The sequence below is a fragment of the Crocuta crocuta genome, unplaced genomic scaffold, assembly GCF_008692635.1.
Source record: "Crocuta crocuta isolate KB4526 unplaced genomic scaffold, BGI_CrCroc_1.0 scaffold296, whole genome shotgun sequence".
Taxonomy (NCBI): domain Eukaryota; kingdom Metazoa; phylum Chordata; class Mammalia; order Carnivora; family Hyaenidae; genus Crocuta; species Crocuta crocuta.
Genome location: NW_027530504.1, coordinates 1,245,890 through 1,262,945, shown reverse-complemented (window position 1 = coordinate 1,262,945; position 17,056 = coordinate 1,245,890). Strand labels below are relative to the sequence as shown.

At 47.9% G+C, this 17,056-nt stretch overlaps 1 protein-coding gene across 1 annotated transcript in view; it reads left to right on the top strand.

The window, feature by feature from the left end:
* The window catches only part of KBTBD12 (kelch repeat and BTB domain containing 12), a 53,020-nt gene that overhangs the window by 14,859 nt on the left and 21,105 nt on the right, over nt 1-17,056 (top strand). Inside the window, exon 4 of the mRNA XM_077766861.1 lies at nt 14,974-15,171. Coding sequence (XP_077622987.1) covers nt 14,974-15,171 — 198 coding nt within the window. The remainder of the gene's footprint in view (nt 1-14,973; nt 15,172-17,056) is intronic.

Genomic DNA, 17,056 nt, shown 5'->3' with positions numbered 1-17,056 from the left:
TTTTTTTTTTTTAAGAGAGAGAGAAAGAGTGTGTGAGCAGGAGAGGTGCAGAAGGAGGGAAGGGGAGAGAGAGAGAGAGAGAAAATCTCAAGCAGGCTTCATGCTCAGTGTGGAGCCTGACGCGGGCTTGATCCCATGACCCCAGGATCATGACCTGAGCTGAAATTAGGAGTTAGATGTTCAACCAACTGAGCTACGCAGGTGCCCCCAGAATGGTTGAATGTTTCAAGTTAAAGTTCTAACAGGGTCTCTTAAGGAATTCTCAGTCTTTAGAGACTGAAGCCAGTGAGATCTCTGCTTCTTTCCAGCACCTGCAGTTTAGTCAACGCTGTTGATGTCCAAGCCAGACGGTGAGCCAGAGAAAGGAAAGGAGCTGAAAATCAAATTAGCTAATTTTGCCCTCTGACTTAATAACTTTTGTACACGGGTTGCCAGGGCAGTCCCTAAATTACGGCCTGGGTCAAATGTGGATTTTTATTCTCTGTGCTTTCTTTCTTCCCTGTCAGCATGAGAATTTAAGAATTGGGTTTATAGTTTGACCCACTGGGTTCAGATAAGAATATAATGTGATTATTTGTGACCTTTGTAGTGTTTCTGAGCCTGATATAGTCATAGTTGCAAGATGTACAAAACTTAAAATTATAAACCCCTTATAAGACATGTGGTTTGCTGATATTTTCTGCCATTCCACAGGTGCCTTTTCACTGTGTTAATTATTGTCTTTGATGGACGGAAACTTTGAGTTTGGTGTGGTCCCGGTTGTTTATTTTTGTTTTTGTTGCCTGTGCTTCTGGTGTCGCAGCCATGAAGTTGCCGTAAAGCCAGTGTCACAAAGCCTTTCTCCTGAGTATCCTTGTAGGAGTCTTACGGTTGCACATCTTACATTTACGTCTCTAATCCATTTTGGGCTGGGTTTTATGGATGGTGTGAGATAAGGGTTTAATTGCAGTTTCTTGCATGCGGATAAGTGTTGGCAAGAATGTGAAGTCATTGGAACCCTGGCATGCTGTTATTAAGGCAAAACGTGTAGCCACCATGGAAAATAGTACAGGAATTTTTTTCCTCCAAAAATTAAAAATAGAAATACCAGGGGTGCGTGGGGGGCTCAGTCAGTTGGACGTCTGGCTTTGGCTCAGGTCGTGATCTCACAATTCATGAGTAGGAGCCCCGTGTCGGGCTCTGTGCTGACAGCCTGGAGCTTGGAGCCTGCTCTGCTTCAGATTCTGTGTGTCCTTCTCTCTCTTCCTCTCCCCCACTCACATTCTGTTTCTCTCTCTCTCTCCTTCTCTCTCTCTCTCTCTCTCTCTCAAAAATAAATAACCATTTAAAAAATTGTTTTAAATAGAAAGACTATATGATCCATCAATCCCACATCCGAGTATTTATCCAAATATTTGAAATTAGAGTCGCAAAAAGATACTAGCACTCTAATGTTTGAAGCAGTATTCACAATAGCCAAGACACGGAAACAACCTAAGTAGTCACTGAGAGACGAATGGATAAAATGTAGCATGTACGCACAATGGAATACTATGCAGCCTTTAAAAAGAAGGAAATTCTGCAATATGCAGAAACATGGATGAACCCTAAGGATATTATGCTAAGTGAAATAAGCCAGTCACAGAAAGATTTCACTTTTCTGAAGTCTCTTAAATAGTAAAATTCACCGAATCCAAGAGTGGAATGGGTGTAAATTTTCAGTTAAGCAAGATGAATATGGTATAGAGGGCTATACCATATATACACTCAGAGTGACTGATTATAAACCTTCAGGCTGGGAGGGGGTTAGGGATAGCGAAAGTCTCTGAGGAATTTTAGAAGCAAGGTTTCCAGGACCTTGAGGGGCTCACTGTTGCTACGGAAATGCCATTTATTACTGTTCAGTAAAAGCTCAGTCATGACACCCTTCGGATAGATGTATATCAGGGGCCCATAAGCTTGGAGTATGATTGACAATGTATAAGGGGGTGGGTAGAGATAAAGGAAGTTTCCAAAGGAATGTTTATATTTTAAAGTAGACTTACAGGATTCTGGGCGGTCAGGATAATGTTAGGCTAAGGCTGTCTTTTGGCCTGAGCGAAGTGTCATCGTCATCGAGGCAGCTGAGCTCGGAGAGGGAGATCACTCTTCCTGTTTTGAAGACTTGTCAGTGGGCTGCAGGCAGTCAGGGAATTTTTCATTTGCCTCAGTTTCCCACATCCTAAGGATGCTCCAAGGAGCAAATGCTTCTGGGGGTTGTCTGGAGACCCTCACTTTAAGATCCCCACTGGCTGGGTCTCCTGTCCTCGTGATCTTCCCAAAGCTCTTTGAAAATGGTCAGCCCATCTTGGAGATCTTCCAAATTGGCAGTTTTTTTATGCCAGTTTCTTTTTCTGAGACTCCTGTTTCCAGTTTGAGTCCATTCACAAAAAGAGAGGACAAGGCTTACTTTACCTTAACTACTGGGTGTACTTCGGAAAATTGTTTGGAAGTTTCCTAAAAGTTTCTTTTGAAACTCTCCTATTGATTCATCACTATGGTGTTGACAATTTTGCTATTACTTATCCAGCACTATTTAGATAATTACATGGACAATGGCCCTGTCCACAAATATTTTATTACCTTCCTTGTGGTGTAAAATATACCTTTAAATAAGCAGATAATCCCCCTTGACAGCCTATGTTGTGAGTAGTGCCAGAACCGTTTCCCAGGCGTTGGAAAAGGAAAGAATCTACAGTTACATCTTCCAAATAATTGGTGCCGGCACCTTTCAGTGCCAACATCTGATAACATTTTTAACTAGACAGCAAATGTTTTAAGTTATCACACCTTTCTCTGCCTCCTGAAACACACTTCTCTGAAGGAAAGTAATTTGTGTTGAAGAATGAGTACATGCGGGTGGTTTTCCTGCGTTGTCTGAGTTCTCACAATGTCCTGCAAAGGTAACGTCTCTGCTTATTTTTATCATACAAGTCGTCCGATTAAATCTAGGGTTCAAACCCAAATCTGCCCCACGTCAAGGTTAAAATAACTTGTACAGATAATCATTAGGAGCATCGAAAGCCGTACCAGCCTGAACGCGAGGGCCGTACAGGTCGGCCGTGAATTAGGTCGAGCTAGAAGGCCCGCGGTCGCTATGCTGTGAGGGCCCTTCCTTTCCCTCCCAGGCTCGGTGCCGTTTCTCACCCCCTCCTTGCCTTCCGCAAACCATGCACGAAGATTGCAGTCGATGGTGCATTCACACGGATGTGTGGCCCTGCGCCTCTGACAGCGTCTCCGGTTTTCTTCAGAGTAAAATCCAAGGTCCCCGTCACAGCACCGCCACTCACTTGTCTTTACTTTGTTCCGTGTTGGCATTTGTGTTCTGGGCGGTGAAATCCAGCTCCCTGTTAAATGAGGGGTGAGTGTGTCAGGTTGACTGGAGGCCGGGAGGCCTGATAAGCATCTAACCACCGTGGGGAGAGATTTAGGCACGAGGGGGCATCTGGCTCGTTTGGTTAACGGCCCCTGCCTTCACTTTTGTACAGTTTTACAAATCTGAGTTCACGTCGTCTGTACAAAGATTTCCCAGGTTTCTTCTTTGCCTCACGTAAGTCATGTAAAGGCAAGTTCCTTCTGCAGACAAATCCTTCTCTGCAATTTGTTGATGCCATGCCTTTTGGAGCAAGTCGCTTAACTGTTGGTCTGTTTCCTTCATAAAATAAGGGTAATGATGATACACCATCATCTCGTGCAGTTGCGGAGCTTGAGAGTATCATGTCAAATGAGGACTGCCGGGCCTGGCGCGTACATAAGTGCGCAAGAATGAGAGGTACGACGATAATTGTTACTATTACTTGTAATCAGCCACAAGCGGCCCAATGACGCTTCAGTCCCCAAAATGGCCAGCCCAGTCGTTGCCTAACGTCGTAGCCTGGGCCGTCCCAGCTCCTCCCTGACAGGTCCCCGTGGCGGCTGCAGAGCCCAGCTGAGGAGCCATGCTGAGCCGGGGTCGCTCTGGCCTCACGCACTGGGGTCAGAGGTCTGTTTCTGTCCACTCTTCTCACCCCTCCCTTTGTGAACACGCACCAAGGACACTGCATGCCCTCCCAGGCTGCTCTTCCATGTGCGGCAGGTGCACATCTTCACATGAGGCGCTCTTGGAAAATCCTGTCCAGAATATTCTTTCCACGATGAACTACTGCACCTTGTAGCCCAGGCGGACCCCAGGGTTTGATAGGAGCTGTCAGGATTTTAGAATATAGGCTTCAGTTAGCATCTGGGCTGCATTTTTGCTGGAATGTCTTTGGAAAGTGTTGCCACAGATAATGACTTGAATTTAGATGAAAACGGCTCCTGGAATTGGGGCAAACGAGCCAAGAGGCATATTAGTCAGATCCTGGAGAGTTTTTCCTGGAAATCTAGAAATTGCATTCTTAAAATAAAAATACAGGAAAGGATACAGCTAGATTGTTAGCTTAAGAGTCTCCACTGTCCACTTTAGGTACATGTGGGCTCCATCAGTTTTGCACTGTCTTCGGCTCTTCTGTTGAATAACTTCCTGGAGAGCTTAAAATAGTTTAAAGAGTCTATAGAAGCCTTATGAGTGAATGACACCCTACCGAAAGCCCAGGCATTTAAAACTGGCTCGTTTTCATTCTGGCTTTTCCTCTGAGGCCTTTCTCTGGAATGTAACCATTTTTGTGCAGGAAGGTGCAGCCGGCTGTGAGCTCAATGGCAAAACCATCTGAAACCCTCTAGGAAGAGGCCAGAGGGTGCGGTTTAAAGCCATGCGTTTTAAAATGCTTTCTTTTTTACGAACAATCTTTTGTCCTTTGTACTATGAACGCTCATTATAAGAGATAGTTAAGCTTCTTTAATCCCAAATACATCCTAATCTGCCCCAAAAAATTGCTCTTTAAACAGGCAGCCTAAAAAATTTAGGTTAACCTATCTCATCAAGAGTTTCCAAGGTTTAAACTCATATTTTTATGAGCAATCAAGGAGGAGAGGAATTAGATGCAGGTCCTATCAGTAAGGTTTGAGAGAGATGGAACCTTCCAGGCTCCACCTCATTACTCCCTGGCTGAGAGCTCTTGAAATCATCTGAAAAATTATTTTAAATATGGTACCAGGGTTGTCTTTGAAAAAAAGAGATTTTGTGAAATAAACCAGCACGCGTTTTCGCTCTCCTACTATCAGTTAGGCTTTTGCATAAATTATGCTTGATTCTGAAATGACCGAGGATGCTCATGAATATGGATTTCTGGCAAATGTTTTTAAAAAGTCACATTGCATCCAGAAGTTGCTTGATGGGTCGGGAAAATCAAATATAGAAAGCGAGCTGCCGGCATGTATTTGGGGAAAGGTTTAGACCTTACCGACCTGCCCCCCAGCCTGCCATGCGGCCTCATCCCCTCGGGCCTCTCCCCTTCCAACCCCGCCAAACCTAAGTCCCAGGCACAGGCCATTTCCTGACACACCTCCTTTCTGGTCCCCCCTCCTCCTCTGTTTCCCTAACTCTGGCAAGAAGTGCGCTTCCCCTTGGCGGCTGGCTGTGTGGCCGCCAGGTCAGGGTTGATCGCACCCCCCCACCCCCCCACCCCCCGCTCTGTGCCTGTCATTGCCCTCATCAGGCCCACACTCTGACCGACTAGGGCTCTCGTTCGTGTCCACGTCCCTCCCAAGAGCCAGCCCGGGGCCTGGCTTCTGTGATGACGGCCTGGCAGAGAGGAGCTTACTGACCCGACTTCCCCCACCTCTGTCGCCTCTCCTTGTCTTCCGTCCCATAAAAAGCCACACAACTTGTTGTGCAGAATTGTTTCAGGTCAGATTCTTCACGTCCCCATCCGGGGAGCCGGCCAACAGGAAGCCTTCCCCCAGGGCTGAGGTCCCGGACCCTCCGTGTCACTTTCTCCAGGAGGCCGCTCTGTGCCTCACCGGCTTACTGAGGCGGCCACACTGTGCAGTCCCTCAGCCAAGTGCCGCTGAGGGTGACGCAGGGAAGTGACACAGAAGGTTCCGGTCCCTGAAGGAAACGCACTTCAAAGACCCCGCTAGACGTGAATGATTTTAGGAGGTGAAAGAACAAAGTTTGATTATGGTGAGATTTTGATTTTCTCTCTCTTGAGATAAAATCCAAAGCACCTTTTTAAAAGATCGAAGTGTTTCTCAAGTTACCCTCGTTGGCTGTTAAAATGGCAGATCCCTGGCCCTGGCCCCCGGCGCATCCTGAGTTAGTGGGTCTGAGGTGGGACTTGGGAGTCGGAGTCTCCAGAAGCATCCAGGCAGCTCTGGAACGACTCATCCACTCATCCGAGAAATACAGACGCGGTGAGGGCGGCAAAGAGGCGGCGCCGCGTTGGTGGGGGCGCCACATGCCCAGAATATTCACTGAGCTCTTCGGAGAGCTGCAGACAAGAACGGAGGCACTCCTCTCCCCTGGGCAGCACCGTCTAGTCAGGTGCCCCAGGGGGATGTCAGGGTTATTTGGTCACAGCACCCTGGCTTTCACATTCCCGAGCAGGCTGTCGGTGTGTTCTGATCCGATTCCAGAGTGTTCTGGACCTGGGAATTTCTGAAGCGCACACTGGACCAAGAAGGCTCTGTGCTTTTACAAGGGCCACAGACATCAGGCAAGGCCTTCTCAGGGCCGTCTTCCTCCGGGAAAAGGCGGGCCTTGGACAGCCGCCAGCTGAGGTGGCCCTGCCCTGGGGCGAACGGCTCATTATCTCTCTGTTGTGGGCATCCATGAAATGTCTTTCCAGTCAATCATGTGAAGGATTTTAACCCGGATTGTCCGGCACCCTCAACGGGGATCCCCGGAATGAGTACTCTAAGAGACCAAAGTGTGCCTGGGGCTCCCAAATTACAACTTCGCTATAGTAATTTTTATCCCTGACATCCTAAAAGTTCACAGAAAGTTGACAGTCCCTCATTTCCTTATGACTGTTAGTTAGAAATTATATTTTTAATTTATTTTATTTTATTTATATGCTTGTAATATATATTTATTTATATATTTACTTTATTTACTCAACATATAATTATAACGCTAGAGTCCTTATGATTTCATATTTGCCTTTGGTTTCCCAGTAGACTGTGTTTTAAGGACCAAAAAAAAAAGAATCGTAAACGTATTACTGTCTGGTACCTGCATAAATGCAAGGTGGCTCTCCAGAATATTCTTAAAGATTGCTTAAAAGTAACTAGAAACTTAAAGTGCTTTTTTAATTCTGAGGTCGAAGCTGGAAGCCTCTCCCATTTGAAAGCCCCTGATGAGCAGTGATGATAATGTTCTTGGAAGTGAATGAGAACGATCTCTGGGAAATGTTGTCTTGGCCCTTGACTTAGCTGCGGATGTTTGCAGAGAAGGACGGTGTTTCACAACCAAAGGACTGTGCAGCTAGGCGTTCTCTGCTTTGTTTCTCTGAAAAGAGGTCAATTGCTAAAACCCACACTGATAGCCAGGATTTGGTCATGAAAGCAGATCTTGGGTCTGTTTTCACGCAGCCTAATGAATGAGTAGTCATCTTACATCTATGGCATATTATGACAAGTCGCATTGTTACCTCTAAATCCTTGAGAAAATGCTTGATTACATTTGGTGTTTTCAATTCACTAAGGCAGAGAATCACATATGTTTTAAAACATCATAGAAAAGTAGCGTGCGTTATCTTCAGCTACTTATCGTGATTTGTAGATGTGATCATTTTCTTATCACTCTGATTCTCTACTAGTTCTTGGGTGAATATGGCAACAAGCACAAGTTATGGTTTTCTGCAAATTGTTTTATTTACACGCGAGATAAACATGCCACAGACTTATTAGGACCTTTTTTCTGTAATAGTTATTCAACAAATATTGTCAAGATCCTTTAGGAAAGAGCCATTATACTTAGCACCTCGGAGAGTGTAGCAATATGCATACCTTGCCTTCAAGGATTTACATCCTGCGTGTCTACATTTTTCAGCTGGGGAATATACCTGATGAATAGTCCTCGGCCCTGAGAAGTGTTAGCAGAGTGTGGGCCGTGTCGGGTCAGGTTAGGTCCAGCCCAGGTGAAGAGAAGTTAGCTGATGTAGGCGGGCTGACCCAGGGGTAGGGCTGAGCCCAGCAACAGACTCACACCCACGGCCTGGGCGGACCTTCCCGTATCCTTAAGAAGATGACTTTTGTAAACCGGCAGGAAGTGAATTTTCAGCTCTTTGCACTCAGGGCTTGCCACACTCTGGGAAGCCAGTCATCGCTTTTCATTTTGACAAAAATGTGTAAGAAAAAAGATAGCTGGGGTGAGGGTGAGGAGCTGATCCATTTCTGCATTTGGGTAAATTTTTATTTCTTAACTATCTGTAAAAAGCGTTGAGGAAACAGATGTGAATTAGACGCTCCTCTGCCCTCAAGTGACGTACGATGTGATCTAATAGGGAGACATATGTAAAGATAAAGAGCGATATATCTTATATGTAGATTCCGATTTCTGTTCAAAGGACAGTGGAAGCCCAAAGAAAGGAATGGCTGAGTTTATGTAGAGAGACATGAAAGATTTCTTTTCTTTTCAAGATTTTTATTTTTAAGTAATCTCTACACCCAACATGGGGCTCAAACTCACAACCCCGACATCGAGAGTTGTGTGCTCTACCCATGGGGCCAGCCAGGTGCCCCTAGACCTGAAAGATTTGTTGATGGTGACTATTGAGCTGAGCCTAAAAAGAGAAGTAGAGGTTTTTGAAGTGGAAGGGGAGAGGGAGGAGGCAGAGGAGGAAGAGATGCCATTCTAGGCAGAGATCCGCCTGAGCACAGACCAGGAGCTACAGAGCCTCACCCGTTGGGGGAGCTGAGCAGCCCAGCACGCCTGGAGCCTGAGCGGAAGGCCGAGCACCAGGCAGCGGCTGGGTCGTCGAAGCTTGTGGACCTTACAGGGAAGGGGTAGCCAGGAGACGTGTTAAGGAGGTACGCCCAGCGGACCTGGGTGACGGATGAGATACAGAGGCCGCTGAATCAAGGACAGTGGTGCTGTTCATCTGAGGCTGAGCCCTGTCACCTCTGACCTGGCGTGACACCCCTAGGTCGTCTGCCGAGCTTGCTCCTACCCAGCGTTCCCAGGCTCTCCCTGGTTCTCCCCGTACGGGCTCAGACCTGCCAGGCTGACGGAACCACCTGGTGAAGATGTGCGGGGAAGGAAAGGGGGCCCCGGGGCTTGAAAGAGCTTCCCCGGGTTTGGCCAGACTTGGCCCATACATTGAAATCCACTGACACCTAATATTGGGTCTGGCAAAGCCCAGGGCTTATCAGATGGGGTGGGATGGCAATTTTGTAATTGCGGCTTATCTGGCACCCACAGGCCCAGTGCTGGAACTTACTAGTCAGCTGCCCACATTTCCACTGGGAGATGTATTTCTCTCTCTCTCTCTTTTGGAAATGTATTTATTGGTTTTTTTTTTATTTTTTTAAGTTTATTTATTTATTTTAAAAGAGACAGACACAGCACAAGTAGGGGAGGGGCAGAGAGAGAGAAGAGAGAGAGTCCCAAGCAGGCTCCGCGCTGGCAGCACAGAGCCCAGTGCTGGACTTGAACCCACGAAACCCTGACATCATGGCCTGAGCTGAAACCAAGAGTTGGATGCTTAACTGAGCTGCGCAGGCGGCCCTGGAGATGTATTTCCAGTTCCAAGGGAAATGTAAGACATTTCAAGCAAAATCAAGCTTTAACAAATGAACTTGGTCTTCCTCCTCAGCTCCTTGATTTGATTTTCGAGCTAGTATGTTTTGAGGAGCAAATAAAATGCAGACAGATGATTGTTTTCTTAGCCTGGTGAGTAAAGAACTGGCAAAGGGCAGTGAAGCATCAGCCGGTGAAGAGAAGGGCCTCCCTCTACACGTGAGGACTGTCAGACCTGGGGGCCAAGACGTTGGCACCACCCGGAATTTTGTCAGCGGCGGATAAGTCTGCTTTCAACCTGGTCCTCGAGGACTGTTTTCTGAAAATACCCAAGATGCCTGTGTTAGACCAAGAAAGGAGCAAGATCGTGTCTCCCAGGGTCTCGGGCGCCGAATCGGGAACGCTAAAATGAGCGCAGAAGAAACCCCAGAGAGCAGACAACCCCAGTGGGGACGAAATTGTCACGGGCGGTATATCAGCAGTGAATAGACTCGACATGCAGGTCAGAAAGCAGCCCATCCGCTCAGGTGTGTGGGTGGCTTCGCTCTGGGACTCCTGCTGGCCTGGCCGCAGAATCCTTCCTCTGGTGTTTAGGATGCCAGCCGCCCGCCCCTCCCTCTGTCCGCTGTTCGTGACCCAGCGCGTTCCTCTGAACCTTGGAGAGCTTTCCTCCTCATGACAGCTCAGCCTACTCGGCGGCCCTTTGACCTTCTGAAGACGAGACTTTTAAGAGCGATTTGACCACACAGTCCAGTCACCCACAGACCTAGCTAATAGTTAACTTGAGAATAAGCAAACATGAGATTTCAGCCACTTTGGGGGCCTCTGGCTTACTGACCCATATCAGCCCAATGAGTACCCACCACCTGCTATCCGCACAGCCAATGCGACTCCCTCCTTACCCGGCCCCCTTTCCAGAGTTATATGATTACTTAATCTTTGTCCCCAACTTATGAAATTGGTATTATTATCCTTAGTTTACGGATGGGAAAACTGAGGCTTGGGGAACTTACATGGACCCAAGTCACCCAGCGCATAAGTGGCGACACAGCCATGTCTGTGGGTGTGTTTCCAGAAGCCTACGTGCTTCGCCTGCATCACAAGGGAGCTTATGGCGCTCAAGGTACTTAGTAAAGCTGCTTTCTAAAGAGTCTTTAGCAATGCAGGTGACCCTGGGAGCTCGTCCGAGCCATTACACAATCCCCTTCCTCTTCTCAGTCCAGCCCAGGGAAGAATAGAGGAAGCCTGACCCCTGAAAGCTACCCAGCAGGGCAGACGCGGGGAGCCAGCGCTATTGCAGGCAGGGAGCACCGACAGGGAGTCCTTGGAGGGAGTCAGAGAGGCGCCACTGCCCTCTGCCCTCAGCCACCTCCCTGCCAGGACTGTGTGCACGCACCCACAGAAGGGAAGGCGTCTATAGCAGCCAAACCCAGGAAGAACGGGTCTTCATGGAAACAATAACGAGGAGGGCGGCTGGGGGCTCAGCCGGTTAAGCGGCCGACTTCGGCTCAGGTCATGATCTCCCGGCTCGTGGGTCCGAGCCCTGCGTCGGGCTCTGTGCTGACAGCTCAGAGCCTGGAGCTCCTTCAGATTGTGTCTCCCTGTCTCTCTGCACCTCCCCTGCTCATGCTGCCTCTCTCTCTCCCTTAAGAATAAACAAACATAAAGAAAAAAAAAAGAAACCATAACGAGGAGAGGCAGGCACTGTCCTCATCTATAACTTCCGCCCTCCCACCTCCCCCCCAAAAACCCTAAGGTATATAGTTTGCACTTGAAGTCGATTTGTGTATGACTTACAAAGGTGATTTCTATTCATTTGCCTGTTTTGAGCCAAGAAAAGTCAGGCCGAGAGGCTCTGATAGCATATAAGTTAAAGACATGGAGGATCTCATTGAAATTCTCAAGATGTGCTGATCCTACCCTAGATTCCTCTCATCAGAAGGGTTCTCGTGTGGTGCTGCCGCTGACTTATTAATAAAGATTACACTTTCATTTGATTATTTATCTAATCAGGATCCACCTTCGGTTTAAGCTCATTAAGTCCGCTGTTACCAAGTGCGGCTGTAAGTGCACTTGATGGCGGGGTAACATCCAAGTGGGACGGAGGACACGTTGACGCGCCGACGCTCAGGGCGAAGACCGCGCCCTGTGAGCCGCGGCGCCCGCGAGCGGGGCATGCATGCGCCATCTGCCAGCCACACAAAGAGGGTACCTATGTCAAAGAGGAGACTCAGGGTCGAACAGGATGGGAAGTACACTTAGGACCAGAACAACAAAAATGGCAAGCGCCCTGACTGTTCCCAGAACACAAGTGGGTGCTCCCCGTCCTTCCCACGCATTGTGTTGCGGGAGCCTTTCTAACGGGCTCTCGTTGAAAGCTCTGAGTTACGTTCAGGATGCTGGGTTCCCCGCGTGCCCCCAGCCCGACTCCCAGGGCCTCGCACTTAACCTGTTTGCTTCCACTTGTTCATAGGTTTTCCAGAGTGTTTGTAACGTAAACCAGCCTGACTATCTACCCCAGGCCTTGCGGGGCGGCTCACTGCGTCGTCTGGCTCTTACCTGGTGAGCAGTCGCCAGCTCCAGCTGCTGGGGATGAATCCTCTCGGTGAAGGCCGGCTTGCCCGCACGCAGGAAATTCCACTTGCTGTTGGACGAGACACCTCCAGCTACCGCAGTGCCACACTGGGAGGGCCCCCTCATGGGAAACGCTGCGGCGCAGACTTGGCACTGGGAAGGGCTAAATTAGTTATCTGGTCGGATACAAGGGAAAGCAACTAGGAGCTTCCTGAGCTGATAGCCTCCGTCCCTGGATTCATACTGAGACAGGAAACAGGCCAGGCTCCATCAGCAAAGTGGGGGAGGGGGGGAAGGCGGAAAGCCTTCCTCCAGACTCGTCTGCCATCACCTCTCCTGCCTGGCGTGGGTCCTGTCCAGGGTGGAAACAAGCTGTCCCCATCAATCTTGAATTAATTCATTGAGCACCGTGCGTGAGACACTGTGAGAGAAGAGGTGCAAAGAGTAACCTTTGCCCTCAGGGAGCTTATAATACATCCACTTGGACAGAGAAAGCAGGGGAAGAGTTAAATTTCTCATTCATTCATTCATTCATTCATTTCAGGCACACATGTGTCAGACACTGCTAGGTATGAAGAGAGACTGGGAAAAAAACAGGCGGTGATGAAAACACCATCTGACTAGCGCAACGATGGGCACGAGGTGTTAAATAGCAGTGAAGGAAGAAATGCTATGAACTGGTATCTCATTAAATTCTCCATGAGCGGTACCTGCGGTAAATGCCGGGAGATCAGAGCAGCTTAGTTTAGGGTTTTGATGGTAGAGGGTTTTAGTTTAGCCACGCCCCCATCACCTTGACCCCTCTGGGACCCTCTCAACTGGAAGGAGGTTGGCCATGCAGGGCTGGGCTGTCAGATTGGCTCAGCATGGAAGGAGGTCACCCATGAGAGGAGCATCTTTCCGTCCAGGAAATTCACCTCTGCCTCCGGAGCCGTCCTTCAGGTCAGGAAATATGGCCGGGACGGCAAAGACCTTTCACTGTGGGACCTTGGAGGCGAGAACAAAAACGATTGCCTACAAACGTGTGTTTCTTACTACAGCGGATCAGAGATTCTTATACAATTACCGTTCCCGTGAAGGGCTGTGCTTAAAATCATGCTTACATAAGTGATGTTTTGGTTAGTTGTCACCGTCTCTGGGCTTCTGAGTCTAATTTATATCTAAGTCACCTGTCACGATGTTGTCTACCGATTTATTTGCATGCATGACCCTTCCTGCCTCATTAATATCTTTTTAAAAATTTTTAAGGTTTATTTTATTTTTTAAGAGAGAGAGCATCAGCAGGGGAGGGGCAGAGAGAGAGGGAGACACAGAATCTGAAGGAGGCTCCAGGCTCCGAGCTGTCAGCACAGAGCCCAACATGGGGCTCGAACCCACAAACCACGAGATCATGACCTGAGCCAAAGTCAGATACTTAACTGGCTGAGCCACCCAGGTGCCCCTCGACCTCATTAATTTCTTAAGAGTAAGAAACATGCCTTATTCATTTTCCTAAACTTCTTACCATTTAGCACATTGCCTTGATAAAATAGGCAGCCAGTGAATAGCTACTGAATGAACTGTATCATCCAAAACTGGAAGATGCACTGGGCATTTGGGTTTGGAGCCTTTCTTCGACCTCAAACTTGAAATTTATCAAAGAATGGCCCTTCCGTCATGGGGAAAAGTTGATGAAACTTAAGAAGAAAGGAAGAGGGGCACCTGGGTGGCTCAGTCGGTTAAGCGTCCGACTTCGGCTGAGGTCATGATCTCACAGTTCGTGGGTTCGAGCCCCGCATCAGGCTCTGTGCTGACAGCTAGCTCAGAGTCTGGAGCCTGTTTCGCATTCTGTCTCCCTCTCTCTGACCTTCCCCTGCTCACGCTGTCTGTCTCTCTCAGAAATAAATAAAACATAAAAAAATAAAATCAAAAGAAGAGGAAGAGACAGGCTTACAATGATGAGGAAGGGAAAGGATGCATCCCTACTAGCAGACTAGTGAAATCATTGCTATCAACAGAAAGACAGATGTCAGGGTGGAGTTACGGTCACCTTCAAACCTGAAATTCTTGTTCTAAGGGCGACGTTCATTGTGGGAACCAGCGTTGGATGCTCTAGAACACAAAGCCTGCAATGACATCAGCCTCCTACGTCGTACAAACAGACACAATACTGAATAAAAAGTGGCATTCAAATTGGGTATGGAGTACAGAGCAGACATCACTATTGCTTAGAAATTATCTGAGGGGCACCTGGGTGACTCAGTTCAGTTGAGCATCAGACTTCAGCCCAGGTCACGATCTCATGGGTTCGAGCCCCCCAAGTCAGGCTCTGCGCTGACACCTCAGAGCCTGGAGCCTGCTGTGGATTCTGTGTCTCCCTCTCTCTCTGCCCCACCCCTGCTTGCACTCTGTCTCTCCGTCAAAAATAAACATTAAAAAAATTAATTAAAAAAAAAAGATGGGGCGCCTGGGTGGCTCAGTCAGTTAAGTGTCTGACTTTGGCTCAAGTCATGATCTCATGGTTCGTGGGTTCGAGCCCCATGTCAGGCTCTGTGCTGACAGCTCAGGGCCTGGAGCCTGGTTCTGATTCTGTGTCTCCCTCTCTCTCCGCCCCTCCCTCTTTCTCTAAAAAAATAAACATTAAAAAAATAGAGGAAAGGAAAGAAATTATCTGAGGAGCACTAGGCAAGCACACGTCAGAGGCCTGTGATGTGTGATAGAATCCGTAGCAGGAACGGGGTGCTACCCACGATGAAGGCGCAGTTCTTGCTCACCTCATTTCTGTGTACCATTCTCTGTAGGTGGGATTGGCTGTGTAGGTCGAGACAAAGGCCAGGTTCGAAAGTGCCTCGATGTGGTGGAGATCTATAACCCCGATGGGGACTTCTGGAGAGATGGCCCACCTATGCCAAGCCCCCTGCTCTCCCTCCGAACCAATTCTACCAGCGCAGGAGCAGTGAATGGGAAGCTCTACGTCTGCGGAGGATTCCACGGAGCAGGTACCGATCCAGTTTTTAATGTTTTATCACCTCCGCCGGTACTGACTTTAAACTCCCTTCACTGACCCAGCCACCAAAGGATGAGCTGGACAGCAAGGTCAGCCCCGGGCAAAGGCCTGGCCTTCAGAATTCAGTGGCCTGGAGCAGCTCACCGAGGCTCTGAACTTGGGGTTTTCACGTCTGCAAAATGGAGCTATTTGCCACGACCACAAGCTATTTTAAGACTTAAATGAGATCCAGTTATGATGTGTACGGCCTGTAGCTGTCACTCAATAAATATGAGTTGAAATGGGAGAAGCGCGTCTAAGGCCTGACTGCGGGCTAACGAGAGATTCGAGAACGCGAAGAACACGTAGACCTAGAGCAGTAGGCAGACTGTCGGGTTTCCTCACCATCTGTAGTGACCGAGAGGTCCCGCACCCGGAGAACATTCTTACTCTGCCTCCACTGCTACCTCTTGAAATCAATTGCCTGAAAGCATTTCTAACATAACACCTAACGCATATATTTATTACCACACTTAGTTCCCATGTACCAAGTTTCACCATCACTGCAATGCCCGGTATGGATTTATGATTTTTAGCGTAACAGAATTTTTAAAAACACGCACAAATCTAATAAGCAGCTGTCTCCAAAGTTATTCCGTTGCACCAGTAGAGAAGCAGAATGCAGTCATATTGAAATGACTAGCTATTCAAGTCTAAGGTCAGTGGTGGAAAAACGAGGCCAGTATATCTCCATGAAAAGCAGCCTCAAGAGCCCTTAACACTTGGGAAGCCTTTTGTAAGCCCACCCTCATTTTTTTTTTTAATGTTTTATTTATTTCTAGGAGAGAGAGAGACAGCGTGAGCAGGGGAGGGTCAGAGAGAGAGGGAGTCACAGACTCTGAAACAGGCTCCAGGCTCTGAGCTGGCAGTCAGCACAGAGCCTGACGCGGGGCTCGAACCCACGAACCGCGAGATCATGACCTAAGCGAAAGTCGGACGCTTAACCGACTAAGCCACCCAGGCGCCCCAAGCCCACCTTCATTTTTTAATGCACCTAATTGTCTGTGCGTTAAGAATAAAGTTTTCATTCCGAGCTAAAAAAGGAGATGAATGAACCAAATACAGTGAGGGGGCCTTAGTTGGCTCTTGATTCAAACAAGTCTCCTGTAAAAAGATATTTTTCGGATAATCGGGGGAATCTTAATATGGACTAGAGTATCAGATGGTATTAGGGAATTGTTAATTGTTAGGTTATGATAATAATGGCTTTGTGGTTTTATATAAAGGAGAAAGAAAACAAAGGAAAAGCGTTAACAATTAGAGATCATCTAGAAGTATTTATGGGGGACAATGATATGCTGTCTGCAATTGGCTTTCATCTACTCCAGCAAATACTTTTTAAAAGGCGAATGGGGTGAAGGGGGCAAGAACAGATTTTATAGCATCGGTAAACCGTTGGTAATGGTTAAAGCTGGATAATGGATACACTGGGGAATTATTTTACTGCTTTTGTGTATGCATTCCCATGACAAAAAGCTTTAATTTTCCTTTCTCTGGACTTGCCATTCAGAGGCCTTTCCAAAGGGTTTTTTAAAAAACCATTTTAATATCTTTTATATTAAACATCACATGCTTATGTACTCTATCATGGTAGCCAAGAACCCCGGCTCAGCAAGGAAATGGAATAAGTGGCCCTGGGTTCAAGCTCTGTGTGTGAGGAAGGGTACGAGGAGTCAGGAGCGAGACCCCAGCCGCTGGGCCCACGCCCCCACCAGGGTCTCCTCCAGCTGACATCACAGCCTCCTCTCCATCCTGTGGCTTTTGGCTTTCTCTTGACCAGGAGAGCACAAAGGGCGGCCTCAGGACACCAGAGGGATGGGTGGCAATTAGTGTCGAAG